Source organism: Anarrhichthys ocellatus, unplaced genomic scaffold (assembly GCF_004355925.1).
Source record: "Anarrhichthys ocellatus isolate YVR2014 unplaced genomic scaffold, GSC_Weel_1.0 scaffold39, whole genome shotgun sequence".
Classification (NCBI taxonomy): domain Eukaryota; kingdom Metazoa; phylum Chordata; class Actinopteri; order Perciformes; family Anarhichadidae; genus Anarrhichthys; species Anarrhichthys ocellatus.
In genome coordinates, this window is record NW_022280069.1 from 938,333 (window position 1) to 956,252 (window position 17,920).

At 41.6% G+C, this 17,920-nt stretch overlaps 1 protein-coding gene across 1 annotated transcript in view; it reads left to right on the forward strand.

Annotated features, from left to right (window-relative positions):
• The window catches only part of ntrk1 (neurotrophic tyrosine kinase, receptor, type 1), a 30,663-nt gene that overhangs the window by 2,039 nt on the left and 10,704 nt on the right, over window positions 1-17,920 (forward strand). Inside the window, exons 2-10 of the mRNA XM_031867348.1 lie at window positions 6,061-6,135; window positions 7,152-7,223; window positions 10,311-10,379; window positions 11,684-11,838; window positions 12,499-12,644; window positions 12,997-13,135; window positions 15,313-15,645; window positions 16,948-17,006; window positions 17,121-17,223. Coding sequence (XP_031723208.1) covers window positions 6,061-6,135; window positions 7,152-7,223; window positions 10,311-10,379; window positions 11,684-11,838; window positions 12,499-12,644; window positions 12,997-13,135; window positions 15,313-15,645; window positions 16,948-17,006; window positions 17,121-17,223 — 1,151 coding nt within the window. The remainder of the gene's footprint in view (window positions 1-6,060; window positions 6,136-7,151; window positions 7,224-10,310; window positions 10,380-11,683; window positions 11,839-12,498; window positions 12,645-12,996; window positions 13,136-15,312; window positions 15,646-16,947; window positions 17,007-17,120; window positions 17,224-17,920) is intronic.

Genomic DNA, 17,920 nt, shown 5'->3' on the forward strand with positions numbered 1-17,920 from the left:
AAATACCTCCTTATAACCACATCATGGCGCCACAGTTATTATTAGTTTCTAAGACTGTAACTATGTACATATTAAATGTACGTACATTTTGGTACGAGACTTACAATACATTTGATTAGTCCTAGAGCATCTGGAAAATGCAGAAGCTTATATTCGGGTAAACATACAGTGCATCCAGAAAGTATTCACAGCGCTTCACTTTTTCCACATTTTGTTATGTTACAGCCTTATTCCAAAATGGATTAAATTCATTATTTTCCTCAACATTCTATACACATCAACCCATAATGACAAAGTGAAAACTGTTTTTTGCAAATTTTTGCAAATCTATTAAAAATAAAGAACAAAAACATAACATGTACATAAGTATTCACAGCCTTTGCCATGACACTCAAAATTTAGCTCAGGTGCATCCTGTTTCCACTGATCATCCTTGAGATGTTTCCACAACTTGATTGGAGTCCACTTGTGCTAAATTCAGTTGATTGGACATGATTTAGAAAGGCACACCTGTCTATATAAGGTACCACAGTTGACAGTGCATATCAGAGCATAAACCAAGCCATGAAGTCCAAGGAATTATCTGTCGACCTCCGAGACAGAATTGTATCGAGGCACAGAAAAATTTCTGCAGCATTGAAAGTCCCAATGAGCACAGTGGCCTCCATCATCCGGAAATGGAAGAAGTTTGGAACCACCAGGACTCTTCCTAGAGTTGGCCGCCCAGCCAGACTGAGCGATCGGGGGAGAAGGGCCTTAGTCAGGGAGGTGACCAGGAACCCGATGGTCACTCTGACAGAGCTCCAGTGTTGTTCTATGAAGAGAGGAGAACCTTCCAGAAGGACAACCATCTCTGCAGCACTCCACAAATCAGGCCTGTTTGGTAGAGTGGCCAGACGGAAGCCACTCCTCAGTAAAAGCACATGACAGCCCACCTGGAGTTTGCAAAAAGGCACCTGAAGGACTCTCAGACCATGAGAAACAAAATTCTCTGGTCTGATGAAACAAAGATTGAACTCTTTGGCCTGAATGCCAAGCGTCATGTCTGGAGGAAACCAGGCACTGCTCATCACCTGGCCAATACCATCCCTACAGTGAAGCATGGTGGTGGCAGCATCATGCTGTGGGGATGTTTTTCAGCGGGAGGAACTGGGAGACTAGTCAGGATTGAGGGAAAGATGAATGCAGCAATGTACAGAGACATCCTCGATGAAAACATGCTCCAGAGCGCTCTGGACCTCAGACTGGGGCGACAGTTCATCTTCCAACAGGACAACGACCCGAAGCACACAGCCAAGATAACAAAGGAGTGCCTTCGGGACAACTCTGTGAATGTCCTCGAGTGGCCCAGCCAGAGCCCTGACTTGAACCCGATTGAACATCTCTGGAGAGATCTGAAAATGGCTGTGCACCGACGCTCCCCATCCAACCTGATGGAACTTGAGAGGTTCTGCAAAGAAGAATGGGAGAAACTGCCCAGAAATAGGTGTGCCAAGCTTGTGGAATCATACCCAAGAAGACTTGAGGCTGTAATTGCTGCCAAAGGTGCTTCAACAAAGTATTGAGCAAAGGCTGTGAATACTTATGTACATGTTATGTTTTCGTTCTTTATTTTTAATAGATTTGCAAAAATTTGCAAAAAACAGTTTTCACTTTGTCATTATGGGTTGATGTGTATAGAATGTTGAGGAAAATAATGAATTTAATCCATTTTGGAATAAGGCTGTAACATAACAAAATGTGGAAAAAGTGAAGCGCTGTGAATACTTTCCGGATGCACTGTAATGTTTTCTGCGCTCATGGATGACACTGGTTCTCAGCTGGTCTGGCTGTGGGACCCAACATCATTCCTTAATGACAAGTCGCGGCCCAAAGAGATCATTTTATGATTTTACTTTCACAACTTGAGCATTGTACGTACTGCTCTGCAATCTCTTTCCTCATCTCAGTCCCCTGTGTCATGGTGTGTGGTACATCTCACTCAGTCAGAATGCCCATATTTGATTGGCTGAGCTGCATCACGTGATGTGATTCACTACCCGACTAAGCCTCTGCTGTTAAGTTTCGTTTCACGATAGTCACGTGCTCGCCCACTGACCAAGCACAGCACACTGCACATCGCGTACACATGGACACTGAGCTGCACGTAATGCTGACGTCATTATAGGCCGGCTAGCAGGCGCTGACACGTCAAAGAATACGCCCAACATGTCAAACTAAAGATCTGATTGGTTGAACACTATGACAATCAACAATATCGTGCCCATTCACTTAAACTGCACATGGATGTGTAAATTCCACTTCCAATTCATGTAAATTCCACTTTTTATGAAAGATCTGCCGACCTGCGTTTGTCACTGAGGTTGTCCTGACCCAACTCATGTCCTGTGGTTCAACTGGTGCTCAATAGAAGAAGCAGATCTTCACTTGTTGCTGTGGTCTGGAGGCTGGTTCGATGTAGGTCTTCACAGCCATACATGGCACATGTTTGATTGCCACATATTTATGGACGGGCGGTCACTGCGGGGAAGGTGTTTGAACAAAACTCCTCCAAGTTATTGCTCAGAAGAACTAAGACTTCTCACTCAGCTGCAGCACGTGTACAGCAAATGACTGTCATTTAACGTTGGCTTTTTAAAACTTTGTATGAAAAAGGTATGCAGAAACTGACCACCTGTGATTTAAAGACGGCTGCTGTATTATTATGCAACCCACCATCAGCTCCAGTGTGGAAAAAGTAAATGTCACTCTCTGCACCACCACGCTGTTCTCTCTTTGTTCCTGTCCACAGATCTGAGCAATTAGCACTCGCTAAGAAGGAACTACATCTGTGAAATGCTATTTTAGTGGAGCAAGTCAATTTACTGCTGCTTTCTGCCTCTATTCACCTACAGCCCGCTCTCCTGGCCCCCTCTCTCTTCTCGCAGAGGTATTTCCTTGTACCTGCAGCTGAACATGTTCCGTAGAGCTCAGGGTGAGGCTTGACATTCTCTCTGAACCGTTCGATCAATAAGTGAGCGGGCCTTTCTCCGGCTGCTGTTTACCGCGGTGCTCTACATGCCAGCAAACAACAACACTTCGCCGAATTGGCAGTGCGAGGGAATATAGCCGATACGCGGAACAAACAAGGGGCCATTAACTGTGGAACGGGGGCCAAGATTCATCATACACCGAGTTATAAATTAAATTTTGTGAATTGCCAGTCAATGCCTCCACCCAGGAACAATAGATGATATACAACCCACTTGGCTCAATCCAATAAGTAAGGGCGATGGGTGATCCTGGGGCCCACCTGCCCTGTAATCACATTATTGCTGTGTGGGTCAATCAGACATGAATAAAAAGGTTTGTGTTTGCAGCTGACAAACAGAGAACTGGAGGGTTGAAACAATGCCACATGCTGAAAGTGGCTGTCATCAACTACAAATTACTGCAGGTATTTTTTTTTTGGCATATGCACTAAACACAAATCTATATTCAGCTAACTGCTTGACAAAGAGCTGTCCCCATGGATTATGCAAGTACTGTATCTATATATCCATCCATGCCACTTTATTCTTCTACTTCACTACATTTCAGAGGAAAATACTACACTTTTTTACATTTCTTTCACAGCATTCAAGTCAGTTTGCGAATGATTTTTACACATAAGAATATATTTCTTCATATAATCAATCAATTCTCGGTCACCAGAATTGGCAGCTACAGTACCAGAGGCAACAGTTGATGCTTTTTCTAAAGAACAGCACCCACAGAAACCATTGAAAGTGCTTTAAAGTCCTGATACATCACATGACCCGCGAGGAACCAGTCCGCTGTCCTCAGCACCTGCTGTGCTGTCTCAACAAAATGTACTTTAAAAAGCATTTTTTTCCACCATATTTAAACTAATAGCTTCAAATATTTGTGTAATAATAATCAAAGGTTATATTTAAACATGCTTAGGCATAATTGTTTGAAAATTAAATACTGAAAAGCTCATTTAGTCTGCTTCATCAGACTGTTTGGGAGTAGTTTAAATGCAAACAAAACCACATGAAGCGCAAAAGCTAGGGTCTTTCGCTGCTCATTCCCCTTTTGCCCATGCTAATGTTGCTAACAGCAAAGCACTTTGTTTCAGAGACCCAAACTACAGTGGCCCTGAGAGCTCAACGTGTTGTCATGAAGGGCCCAAATGCAGCCTCAGAGACGGGCTAACACAATGAAGATACTTTAATAAAGCAAACAAACAGTCTTACCAGGTCAAAGTCCCAAAGGCAGGCAAAACTCCACACAGCAACGCAAAATCAAACTGACCAAGAGCAGAGGAACAGGGCTGGCATAAAGGCTGAGACTATCAGTGAAGGACAGGTGAGTGCAGAGCTAATGAGGGACAGGTGAAACTAATCAGGGCGGGACAGACAATCAAAGCTGAATAAGATGTTGCCCTCAGGTTAGATTCCAACAAACTAATCTTGAAAGGTTCTCTCAGAGCATTAATATAACAGCCAGCGACTATTTGCAAAGTGAAGATATATTGGTGTAATGTAGACAATGAAGTTGCTCTCCCTTATTCAGTGCATGTTAGTGCACGTGAGCGTGCCCCACTGGTTAGCTCGTGGTCGCCATTCTGCGCTCCTCTCATACGGTGGTAACAGCTGATAACAGCCGTCCCAACTGACGACAGCATCATCCCAGAAGCGTAGCGCCCATCCTCCTATTCCCCCTCAGGTTAACACTGCAACAGCTCTGTCAGCGCTGTTGCCATCGTTTGTACTGTTAGCGCTGTTTGCAACGTTAGCTATTAGCTGGCGGCTCATCTGTCGCCATGTTGAGAGCTGTCAAGAGACAACATGCTCTTTGTTTTGCCTAAAGCACCTTTAAGTACTTCCTGCTTAGTTTATTTGCTTTAAAAATATGTTATTGTTAATCTTTAAAGTTTATGCATATTTTTTTTCAATCTTCCATTGGGGTCATCTAAAAAAAAGGTTATTTTTATAATTTCTTTTTATTACGCTTTCCCAAGGATATGTGTTCAAGAGAGGGCTGAAGACATGCACGTATCCTTCACTATTTGAATCGAGTTAATGAAGAGTCCTTCTGCGCTAAATGGACGACGTCCATGTATAGGGTGGAGTGAGAGGTGGAGGAGAACGGGGCAGGCAGTTTGCGCTGGCGAGATCCTTGGTGGGTCCGATCAAGCCATCTATTCATACTTCCCATGAAAAGAGCTGTCTGTCCTTGCATTGAGTGCTGAATTGATCTACATCTCACTAGTTATTCTGAGGTAGGCTGTGTCTGGAAAAGTGGAAAATGACTAACTGAGGAGAATTTCCCATCAGTCTCGTCTACCCGGCGTCTCTTAAGGCATTATGCTTTTTTTCCACATGAGCAATTGATTAAGTTCTGATATCAGCTCTGTGGCTGGCAGTTGGTTTTGTTATCCGTTTGTTCGGTGGACGTCGGGGAGGTCAGACATGTCAGTGGGGGTTAAATTTGAATGCTGCCCTCCTTCTTTGATGCCTTTCTTTATGCTCTCATTCAACTCACATGAGCATTGTTTCAGATCCTCACTCACTCCCAGTCTTTCCTGTTCTTTCTCCTAACTATAATAACACCTTTTAACTGAGGGTAATAGTTTGCAGTAATTGGCTGCTGCGTATTGACACAAAGGTTACGCAGGTGACTCAATTCAGCCTCTTTGGTCGCGTTCAGTGTTTTGAGGATTATCATCATCACTATATTTCTCTGGTTCACTCTCACTGCCTTTTTTAAAAAAAAAATGGCAAATCGGTCTTCTTGTTGTCTGGTTAGAACGCCCTAAATGATGAACACGAATGATGATAAACTCCTCTTCATCATTATTTTGTGAGTCCCTAAAGAAGGAACTCATTCCCTTGTTTCTGAAACTCTGTAAGTGGTTTGTGTCATTTATTTTCATTGAGCGTGGGCGTAGATTGATTATCTACACAACAGGATGAAGGTCACAACTAAATGTATGTATTTACCTTGCATCTCTCTCTCTCTCTCTCTCTCTCTCTCTCTCTCTCTTTATCTCTTACTCTCTCCTTCATTAACAAGTTACATAGAAAACCAAGCAGCCCTGGAGAATATAACAGAAATTGATCTTGCTAACTACAGAGAGCTGAAGAACCTGTAAGTAATGCTTTTCTCATTGAGACAATATTTCAACACTTCATGTTGTTACATGTTGTAATACTGTTTCACTGCAATGTACTGAATACTGTTTGTTGTGTCCACACATTCTCAATACATTATGTAACTCCATACAACTGACCGCTCAGTAACCCCCCCCCCCCCACCCCCCCCTTTACTTACTGTTGCTATGCCGATCAAGCTTTCTGCTCTGGCACAGCACAGACAGTATGCAACGAGAAGGTAGCCGATTTAACCCTCAAAGCTCTTATTCACAACAATCCATTTTCAGACGGAAGGTTGAAAAAAGTTGAATCCATTCATAACACTGTTGCTTGTATTTTTCTTTTACATTTACTCCAAACCCTGTTACCAATTAAAGCTGATTGCCCTTACTACAGCCTTGTACAAACCACTTTCAACATGCGGCGAAATCCAAAGCTCTCCATGCCTGGTTAGGGCTGCTGAGCTCTGATTGAACAATCACAGTTTGCTGGCAGGGTTTCTAAAAGGTTGGGTGCACACTATGTTGTCCGAAATATCACCGTACGCTGTGGAAACCAGATTTTCCTTCAATAGGAGTGGCCTTGAACCAAACCATGAAAAGCAGCTCCACACAAAAAGTCCACAAAATGTGTATGAGTATAGTGTGTCCACACACACTTGTCCACCATCTGAAAGATGAAAGTCAGTTAGATATGAATCATTTAAGTCCCTTTTTAAGGAAAAAGAGGTTTTAACCTTTCAATTGGGAGCGTCTCTACAAAAAGCTAATTGAAGATATTTGCGAGTTTGTCAATTTGGGGTTTATTCACTGATTTCCGACACTTCACAGAGCGAACAATTTATTGATTATTTGAGAAAACAATATTGCCAGGTTAATGAATAATGACAATAATGCAACTCCTGCATTTATTTAACTCGCACTCTATTTGATTACCTGCATTGTATAGTGCTTTATTTCAGTCTAAACAAACCGTGTTCCCATGTTTGTTGTGCTTTCTCCTCCTCTCCAGCACGGTCACATTGTGTAAGCTGAGGCTCATCTCTGCCAATGCCTTCCAGCGCAACCTCAAGCTCCAGTATGTGTAAGTGTCCTTGTCAATACAAAAGGATTGTCATCCGCGTGTCATGTTCTGACCTGTATGTGGGTCAGCCTATTTGTCGCTGTCAGTCATTGCTCAACCAGACCTTTAATATTGCTGCATTTCTCAAAATCACAGTGACTCAGTCGCTCGTTCAAATGGTTGTTACTCATCCACAGATCTGGTAAATGTGTGAGATCATTTGTGAACCACAAATTGCATTTATTAGACGTCGTTTTTCTCGATGGGTGTCATGTAAAATATAACATCCAGCTGTTTTGTAACAAATGCAAGCAAGTTTAGACAAATTAGCATACTTCAGTATTAGTTCCAGTTTCTCTAATATGAGTGTTTATCAATTTCATAATTTGGGGTTTTGGAAAGAACAGGGAATTTCAAGACATTACCATGGGGTTTGGGGAATTGTGATTTGCATTTTTTACTATTTGACTAATCAATAAACTAACCTGAAGATTAAAGCAGATTAATCAATAGTGAACGTAATCTTTACCAGCTGAAAAATCAATTACTTCAGCTGTTACTCACAAAAAACTAATGTTATACTGTATTTTTAATGCTAATAAATGTGCCAAATACTGTACCATAGAAACATATGTTATCGTATAATAGTGAACATAATATTCAATAATACCCACCTCCTTTTTCAACAATCATCTATAAAACAAATTAGCAGGCAGCCTGAGTTTTCACTCATTATTTCTAAAAGTCACATGATGTCATTTCTTTCGGTCTTTACATTTGTGATCAGTTTGGCCTCTCACGCCAGGCCCAACAATTAATAATACCATGAAGACTTATCTGGTGGAACCATCAGATCTGTCTATTCAGCAGCAGCTGACCCTTATCGCCTCCATCTTGTCCTCATCGTTCTACTGAGCGTGAGCGACATGTCCCACATTGCTTATCTGAAAGACAGCAGTGTTTTCGAGGAACAGAGATGGGGTGGGGGGGTGGGTGGAAGAGTTGGGCGGGGTGGGCTGGAGAAATTGGAGAAGACATCCACCAGTCACCTTTTACTCGCTCACTTTGGCGGATTATCGACAACTGATGCATAATAAATACACTCCACTAAGGGTCCATTATCACTTAATCAATACTTCACTGTGGAGGGAGAGGGTGGGTCGGGGTTGGGGGGAGTATAGGGGCTTCTGTGTGACAGATGTATTTCTGAGATTAAGAGGGAAAGACTATAACCAAACTAAGCAGTGGACCACTTTCCCTTTTCTACTTCTGCTCACGTCTCCACCCACAACCCTCACGGATCTCTATTATAATCTTTTATTAAATTCAGTACTTAACAAAGGCCAAAAGAAAATGAGCTGCTATTCCCGGCTCTGCTCTCCCCCTGTGGGCCCGGGTAGGAATCGAGCTGGTAATAGATAAGCCCCAATGGCTAACCCATCTGACATAAACTTTTGGGAGCAGGGAAAACAAATAATTGAACCCTTGGCCCTGCCAGAGTAAATATGTATTGGCTTCCATGTGGGCGCTCCCCAGTGTGGCTTTTTGTCATCTTCTGGGGGGAGGTTTATTTACAGCCTGGTCCTTCGGCTGTCTGAGGATCATTTGAGAGGCACTGTGATGATATTTTAGAGCCCTGAGAGGATTGGCAAAAAGATATGTAGCATTCACCCCTGACAGGATTACAATAATGTTTTTTAATGACTGTATTATATATTTTTGAAATTTTTTAAAGTTACACAAACCTTGGAGTCCACAGCTATTTTAGTGTACACAAGCACAGTGCGGTTTCAAGCTAAATGCTAACGGCAGCATGCTAACATGCTCACAATGACAATGCTACCATGTCTATGTGTAGTATTTACAATGTGCCAATTAGCATAAACACAAACTAGAACTGAGGCTGATGGGATTGGCATCAGTTTTGCCATCCCGGTCTCACTCCCCAACTCGTCAAATGCCAACGTTTGGTCAGTGTCCAACGGTGTCTGGTGTTTGGTTACAAACCAAACCAAAGGTTTTGGACAACTTAAAATTGTGACCTGATTATGGCGCTAGATGAAAAGTCAGGGGATCACCAAAGTGATTTCAATTTATCCTGAGTGGAGGCATGAATATGTATACCAAGTTTGGCAATCCACCCATGATAGGAAATAGTTGTTGAGACATTTCATGTCGAACCGCAACGTTCAACCTCATAGTGGCGCTAGAGAAAATGTCAGGTACCACCAAATTCATGAGTATTCATCCTCTGGGGACCTTGAACGTTCATACAAATTTCATGACAATCCATCTTATAGTTGTCAAGATATTTCAGTCTGGACCAAAGCGATGGACTGACATTGCCATCCCTAGAGCCATGAAGCTAACATGGCTGAAAACTACTTTACTACTACACTGTACACAAATAGTACATTTTCTACAAAAATCGGAAACTGTTTTCCTCCAAATACTGGCGAATGGAGTTTGTTAGTCTGTGTAGCCGAGCTGCGCCCTTCCTCCGAGAAGTGTTTGTGACTCTAAACTAATCACCTAATGTACTGAACACTGAGCAAACACGGAGAGAGGTGTGCTGGAACTGTTTGTGAATGTAGCCCCTGGCTAGTGTGAAATACTTGCCAAAGGTAATTGATCAGAACCCATTTGGATGCGTTAACGTTTTCCACTGAGGGTAATTCAAAGCAGGTAAGCATCGCTCTGAAAGAGAGCAGTCAAATCACACTGCAACTCAACTGCAAAACAATGAAAATACCATTTTTACTTTCATTTTTCTTTTATTTCGCCTGACAAAAGTTCAATTTCTTTTCTAAAAGATGTATACGTTTTTCTCAAAGCAACATTTGAGCAGACGGCGTGAATACAAAACTCATTTCAAATACACTGTCAAGGTACTGTTACCTTATTGATTATGTGCAGACTTCTTTATCTGGTCAGGTGGTTCTTTCCTCTCATGCTAACTATTAAGCACGATACGTTAAAAGCTTTCCTGAACAAGGTACATCCATAGGTTGTATAAAATAGTGTGCAGCATAAGTTGACTACTGAATAGCGATAGAACAAGAAAACAAATGTTGGTAACATCATGTGTCTCCTCTCATCTTTTCATAGGAACCTGGCATCAAACTCTCTGGAACACATCTCCTGGAGGGTGTTTCATTTTCTGCCCCTGCTCAACCTGTGAGTCCCTTTAAACTCTCTCATTCATTCAAATACGTTTGATTTTCCAGAAGGTCAAGTTGGCTGTTGGCTGTTGACAAAGCACTTTCCACATATGATTAGGATTACGACGAGACACTACGAGCAAAAACATTTTCATGCACATGGTCAATTTTGAGAGTGTGTGCTAGTTTTCTTCCACAAAGAAACATCCCAAATATACATTTAAGTGTTTATTTACTACTTTGCCTATTTGCGCCTGCAGATTTCTTCTAAATTCACCAAACGTTAGTATTAGATGTTGCCTCATTTTACATGTTTAAACATAGCTCTTTAGAGCACTTTACAGTTCCATAATTAAATCTATTACTTAGATTATTTTTTACCCGGTTCACCTGTTGTGCCTCCTCTTAACCTTTTGTTCGTTGCAAGCCACAGATAGAACCTTCTCACCGTTAATGGCAGAGCAGCGAACTACCGTACCTTTACAGCCATAGGGGAGTACGGCTGACTTTAACTTGAAAGGTCAAGCCTAATATCAAACCTACATCACAGTCTGACTAACTTAACACAGCTTGATAATCAAGAAATCCTGCTGCTGCGGTATTTCAATTCGCCAAGGGCAACAGCGTTTTTTAGTTCTAAAAAAACACAAACTGTAAGAAAGAGGCTTTTGTCTTTCTCAGCTGACTTGATTTATGATGTGCACATATTTTAAAGTACAAGATGAAAGGTACAAGGTACAAGATACAAAAGATGAAATATTAATTGTTAAGGGTAATCTCTAGGTCGGGAGGCCTTTCAGCGTTCTCGTGGACATACAGCATTGTGCTTTCACCAACAGGATAATTCATGGGTGAACATAATTAGTTATTGTAAGAGCAACTATTGCTGCCTTTTACAAAGTGGCTGACTTATCCGTGCAAAGCATCCCCTTTTCACCATGCTGCGCATAGCTATTAGGGTTTTTGAAAGCTATGAAAAATTGAATCATTATGAAGAATTTAAAGTTAGAAGGAACGAAAGGTTATTTTCCATTTAAAGGTGAAATTCTTCAAGGATTCTTCAATATTGCATAAGTTTCGAATTCTTTTAATTGTTAGTGGTTTTTAATATAATAAAAGAAGCCAATACTCTTATGCTTTTACATAAAACGAGCATGTCTGCGATTAAAAAACAAAACAACTCATTCATTAGTTTCTCCTATTTATCTTATTAATAATGTGTCAAGGTTGAAGTTCTTTCTTGTGTGTTCTTGACAAAGAAGGAATTAGAAATTGAATTTGTCGCCAGTAGAGATGACTTTCGCTCCGTTTTCTCCTCAGGGTTTTGAGGGACAACCCTCTCGTTTGCTCATGTGACCTCCACTGGCTCCAGCAGTGGCAGCGGAATGAACGCGGTGACGTGGACAACCAAATGTTGTCTTGTTTCTCCGACGATCTAGAAGTACCGCTCCAGTCTTTGTTGATAGATAACTGCAGTGAGTGGCTTCCAGACTTTAATTTTGCACTGATGTTATATAATGTTATCAGTAATACTGCATGTCAACAGTAAGATGTGCAAAATGTTCCAACCAGAGATCAAGTCTAAAAAATGTTTGCATATTCATAGATTCTGGATTTGTTTCAATGACAGAAAAGTAGGAATTTTAATTCGGTAATTAAATCAAAAATTATGTTGTTTTTGGAAAAACACATGAGACACAATTTCATTCTGTATTTTTCCACATCTTAAAACATATCTGGAGAGAATATTGCTATATTTTAATGTAAAGTTCATGGCATAAGTCTCCCTCTCATGTGGTGTTAAGAATATGTCAAAATAACGCAGCTTCATCCAGTTGAAAAGGAAAAAAATAATAACCATTTGTCGATCCACTTCTGCATATCAATGCCTTCAACGAGCAGGTGCAGTGAAATGCAGGGAAGAAATTGGCTCGCCAGCGTTGCCGTTTTAATCGCATAGAGCGGGAACATCTTGTTGCCAGGAAACATATAAGAGAGTTTTTGGCCCTGCGGTGCCATTTCTCTGAACTGCCAAAAGAAAGGAAGAAAAAAAAAAAAAAGCTTGGCTGTCTTCACTCAGTCGTACCATCGCATTAGCGACCCGTTCTCATTGCTGTCTCCTCTGCTGCTCCCAGGTCTGCCTGAGGTGATTATTGTCCCCTTCAAAGATTCAAAGATTCAGGAAGGAGGCAACCTGACATTTGCATGTCAAGTGACAGGAAGTCCAACTCCCAATGTGAGATGGCGAACTGATGAGCTCCGCTCTCACTTCTTTACCCAGGTAGTGGAGTAAATTCAGTAAATGTAAACATACATTAACAAAATATCATTTGCTATCTATTGCTGGCTGTATTTGTCTGAGGCCACGTGTCTGTGTGTAGATTTCATTTCATTTCACTGTTTCCTTTATTTTCTGCTTTTCTCACTGTGCTGTAAAGCTCTTTAGACAAACTGCAGCTTAAAGCCGTTTAAATAAAGTTCAGTTGGGTTCTGTAATCTATTGATCTACAGTATAGTAAATTGGATCCCATTTCACCCCTCTAACCCGTATCCCTCTAAGAGATTTATATGCAGTTGTGACCGGGCTGCATTAACCTCCTCTGCTCTTTGTCTGCACCGTTGACTGCTGACAGGAGAGAATCTGGGGCTCCACATTAGAGCTGGTCCTTTTCCTCACCAACGCTTCATCCAACGACAACCTGCACAACCTGACTTGTGAGGCCGAGAATCAAGCTGGGCCCGGGGAGGAGATGGTGCAATTGGACATTGAGTGTAAGTGCCTGCAAAATAAAACCACACTCTCGAAAGCTCACGGGCTCAAAGCAAGTCGTCGGGGCTTAATGGAGGTTAGGGCGAGAGCACACTGGGGCCATTTTTCTAGTGCAGGCAGGGTGGACAGCCTGAGAAAGGAAAAATGCACTACTGATGTCTTCTAAATACCCCCTCCACAAACACGAGCATGTGCCCGTCACGCTTCTAATGGAGCTCTTTGTCATCTGCCACTCACTCTGGCGACTGGCGAGAAGTGTTATAATAGTATGAGTGGAGTGCTGCAGGTATGGTTAGCCATGTGAAGGAGGGATACAATGAGAGGACAAAAGAGAGTGAGCTTACCTCACCTTGCTCTTAAAGAACTCCTTCAATTCACATACACTGTACTTCTAAACTACAGTTGCAGCTTGACCCAGGAGGTTTGCTGTTGTTTTCGCCTTTCAGATGCATTAGCGCATCTCCGAGTCGAGGAACACGGAGGAATGACAGCACCCAGCGGTCCCATGGAAAACACTGTCAGATGCATTAGCGATACATTACTGAAAAAATACTGCCCAAACAATATCGTATATCACCAACTCTGTGACACTCATTAGAAAATAAAGCCAAAAAAGAGCAGGGGCGCCAATCAGCTGAGGCCAAATGCACGAGCATCGAGGGACAGATAATGAACGTCAGGAAAATGGGGCTGATAAGCCCGTGCTAAGATCTGATTTGAGCCTGTGCTAATGGTCTTTTCCCTCCTACTCCGGAAAACCGCTTCATCCGCAGTGATTGGCAGTCTGTAAATGCGTTAGTGCAGCTAATCTATCAACATCAGCCCCCCTGGTGGACGGACACTCGTTAACCGCTAGCCCTTTAATTACTCTTAATTACCTCCCTGAACAGTGGGTGTTTACTGCTGAGTGGCTCTCTGTGCCATTGATTCATAGCGCTCATGTGGCTTCCCTTTCATAAAAGAGCATGTGTCTTTTTTGCGATGTCATTTAAAGTAAAAAGGTGGATTCAGAACACAAGTTTTCTTCATATCCATCGTCACAAAAGTTAATATTTTGTATCGAAAGGTTCAGGTTAACTGTGAATCTGGACTGGACTGAATCATTTTGTGTATTCCCTGAAAATGTTCATTGTCTAAAATCCTCCAGTGAGAGCTGGCAGGCTCACTAAACATAATGCTAGCCCTCCTTTTATCCCCTGCAGTGAAATAGCTTGTGTAAGTTTAGTAGGGGTCGCTAATTTTCACCCAGTACAACAGACCTCAGCGGGCTCTGGATGAAAAGACCTCAGTATCCCCTGAGCACAGCACTTTCTGAGGCTGGGTCATGGGTTAAGAGCTGTAGACTTGTGAGGGGTCTCTGCACTTGAGAGTCCGTGTTCGATCTAGACGAGGCCATTTCCTGTAACCTCACGTCCTGCGGAGCTTCCAGGTAGCTTTTGTGGTTGGGGCCACGATGACGACTGGGATTCATTATTCATAGCAGGTCAGCACAGGTTCGATGTACAGATGGAGAGCATTGATTCATGGAAACTCAGAGAGGAAACTATAGGACGCTTTACCAACCGTCGACTTTATGTTGCACATGATGAAGGTGCAGATTCAGCATACAATTGTTGCCTGTAGGCTTGTGCATTTAAAGGAACATCTCCGTAATCATGTTTTGATTTATTGGCAATGACCAGTGAAAAGTACTTTTATTATTATTTCATTTTTTGCTACTTTGTACTTCCACTTCACTACACTTCAGAGGGAAACATGGTACTTTTTAACTTAAATTAAAGATATTTTCTCAATTAATTGATTAATCACTTGGTTTTTGAAATCTCAATAAATAGTAAGAGAAAACATTCTCATTACAGTTTCCTAGAGCCCAACGAGACGTCTTAATTTTGTCATACGAACCCCAAAACCTAAATGCATTTAATCTACAGTGATATAAAAGCAACAAACCGAAAACCGATTAATTGATTACTAAACAGATACATTTAAGGACCGTGTAGCTACCTTTGGACAGAACCAGGCCAGCTGTTTCCATCTCTTTACACACTATTCATTTTAAGTCTTTACTTTCCAAGTTGACATTCCAAATAAGAAACACAAAGTCAGGAGCAAAGGAAGCACTTTCCCTTTCCCAATCACCTACTGCCCCTGAACTCTCAAAACTGTCATCTCCCATCAGTTCCAGTCAGAATCATCTACCTGAGGGACGCCGTGCCGCAGCACCACTGGTGTTTCCCCTTCGTCGTGGATGGCAACCCTGAACCAACCATCTCCTGGCGCTACAATGGCAACGAACTCAAACCGAGCATCTTCATGTACACCCAGCTCATCCCCGACTCGGGTGACGGATCAGTGAAACATGGATGCCTCTTCCTCAACAAGCCCACCCACATGAACAACGGCAACTACACTCTGATCGTGCAGAACAAACTGGGAAGAGATGAGGCCACGGCCATTGGGATGTTTATGAACAACCCGTTCGACCCGCTCGATCCTGAGGGGATATTTCCAGGTGAGTTCCTGAAACTGTTTTGGAGCCGCAGAAGGTTATTATTTTTCCGAGCAGCATATCCCATAATGAGCAGAGGAGGCCATTAGGGCAGCTAAAAGAGGAATCTATCTGACTATCTTCTTCAGCACGGCTTGCTCCAGTGTTGAAACACTGATTAATATGCAACATCTTTCAACAAGGTCCTCAAAACACTGAGTGGTTACAAAGCAATGGATGAAAAATAAAGGAAATGTTCCTGAACAAGTCTGCATTGAGGACTATATAGTAGATAGTTATAAGTTAATGAAACATTATGTAATGATTAGCTCTTAGAGATCTGGATCATTCCTGATTAACTCTGAACCCGCTGTTGAGCAGCATAACACTAATACACACTTATTAACTACCAATTACTAAACATTAGTTTCTATTTGCCATCTCAAGTAAAGTATATAAATAAAAATGAATTAATAATCAGGATCAAATGTCATATTCTGTACTAAGGATCTATTGCATAGATACATGTGCGGGCTAGTGCTTCAGGTATTTACATACCTCTGTACATTTCTAGATGTAAATATGAAGTTATGGAACCTCAATAACATCAAACACAAACGGCCCTCACCAAGGGTATTGAGAATTTACATTAACAAAACATTTTCTATGTGTAGTGTTGTGGAAAATATTCCAGAAATAAATCAGAAAATACTGTCAACAGCGTAAAAAATATAAAGAAAAGATATCACCCTAAAACTTCCCAAGTTACATTAGGTGATTATTCTTTTCTTTTTTTTTTCAAATGTTAAGTTCAAACATGCAAATGAGGCATTATCTTTTGCTTACTTCTGGTGAATTTAGGATAATTCTACAGACACAAATAGACAAAGTAGAAATTAAACACCCAAATGGTTATTTTGGATGATTTCTTTCCAGTAGTCTGAAAGAAGTCATGTTATAGAAGCAAAATAGCCCAAAATCTCAAAATTGACCACTGCATTAAAAAAAACATTATTCACTATTTCTATAAATAATTATTGGAAAATAACCAATTTGTATTCATCAGCTAAAGGTTTAATATTGAAACTGTGCGTATGTGTGTGTGTTTGATAAGTTGCTACATTTTTTCAGTGCACCCTTTAATATCACCGTTTGCTTCTTCGGTTCTCTTTAATGTGTGTCCATAACTGTGTTTGTGTTCTCGCTTCCCTCACGCCAGTCCCCGATATGAATCCAAGTAAGTAACTACTCTCCCAGCATGTCTCCTCAACACTGCATAGACTTGATGAGCAGTCCGTCTAAACAAATCTCATTCCTGCCCCTCAGTTCCGACAAACAAATCAAACATGGACGTCACCGAGAACCCGGAGAGTCGAGTATTTGTGGTACGTCCGTGCATCGACATTCGCCACCACAAATATGACTATCAGTTAGTGTTAGTTATCAGACCGTCAGTGGTGTTACTGAGTGTGACTGTAAATCTGTCTTTGTTTGAACAGGTGTCTGTGGCTGTGGGTCTTGCTGTGTTTGCTTGCACTTTCCTTCTCATCATGATTCTGGTTATTAACAAGTGTGGCCAGAATTCCAAGTTTGGTATTCACCGTAAGTTGAAACACAAATTATTTAATTCACTGCACGCATAATTTAGCCGCTAGTTTATGAAAGGAATAATTTGACTATTTAGCTAGATGAGAAGCAAATGTTTCCTAAAATGTCAAACTATTCCTTTAAATAAATTATATGTAAAGCAACAGGTGGACTTTAACACCTTTTGGGATTATTTTACCATAGTTAACTATGGAACTGTAGTTAAAACATCCGCCTACCAGCACCCCAAATCTCACTAATACATCAGAAATGTAACTTCCTGTAATTATTTTGGAACTTTTATTTTGCTTTCGAACTTTGGAAGGAGCCAGGCTAGCTGTTCCCCCGGCTTCAAGTCTTTATGCTAAGCTAAGCTAATCAACCCCCCCAGTTCTAGCTCCATCATTAACACACAGGCATTAGAGTCGTATATGAGTCAAAACGCTCTACCAAGTTATTGTTCCACATCGCCGATGGTTCTGTCAGGCTCTCAGAAGGTAGTGCGCAGCAGAGAGCGACTAATATAGGATTTCCACTGAGCTGTAACTTTGCACACGGGCAGCCGCTGTGTCGGCCGGGCTAAAGTGCCTTAATTACTGCATGAGAATGGCGGCAGAAACCTCCCTTGGCCACTGCCACATGGTGAGGGCCATTAAAGAAGATGGATGGATGGATGGAGGAACAGCTAGACGTGATATAGCTCCACTTTGAC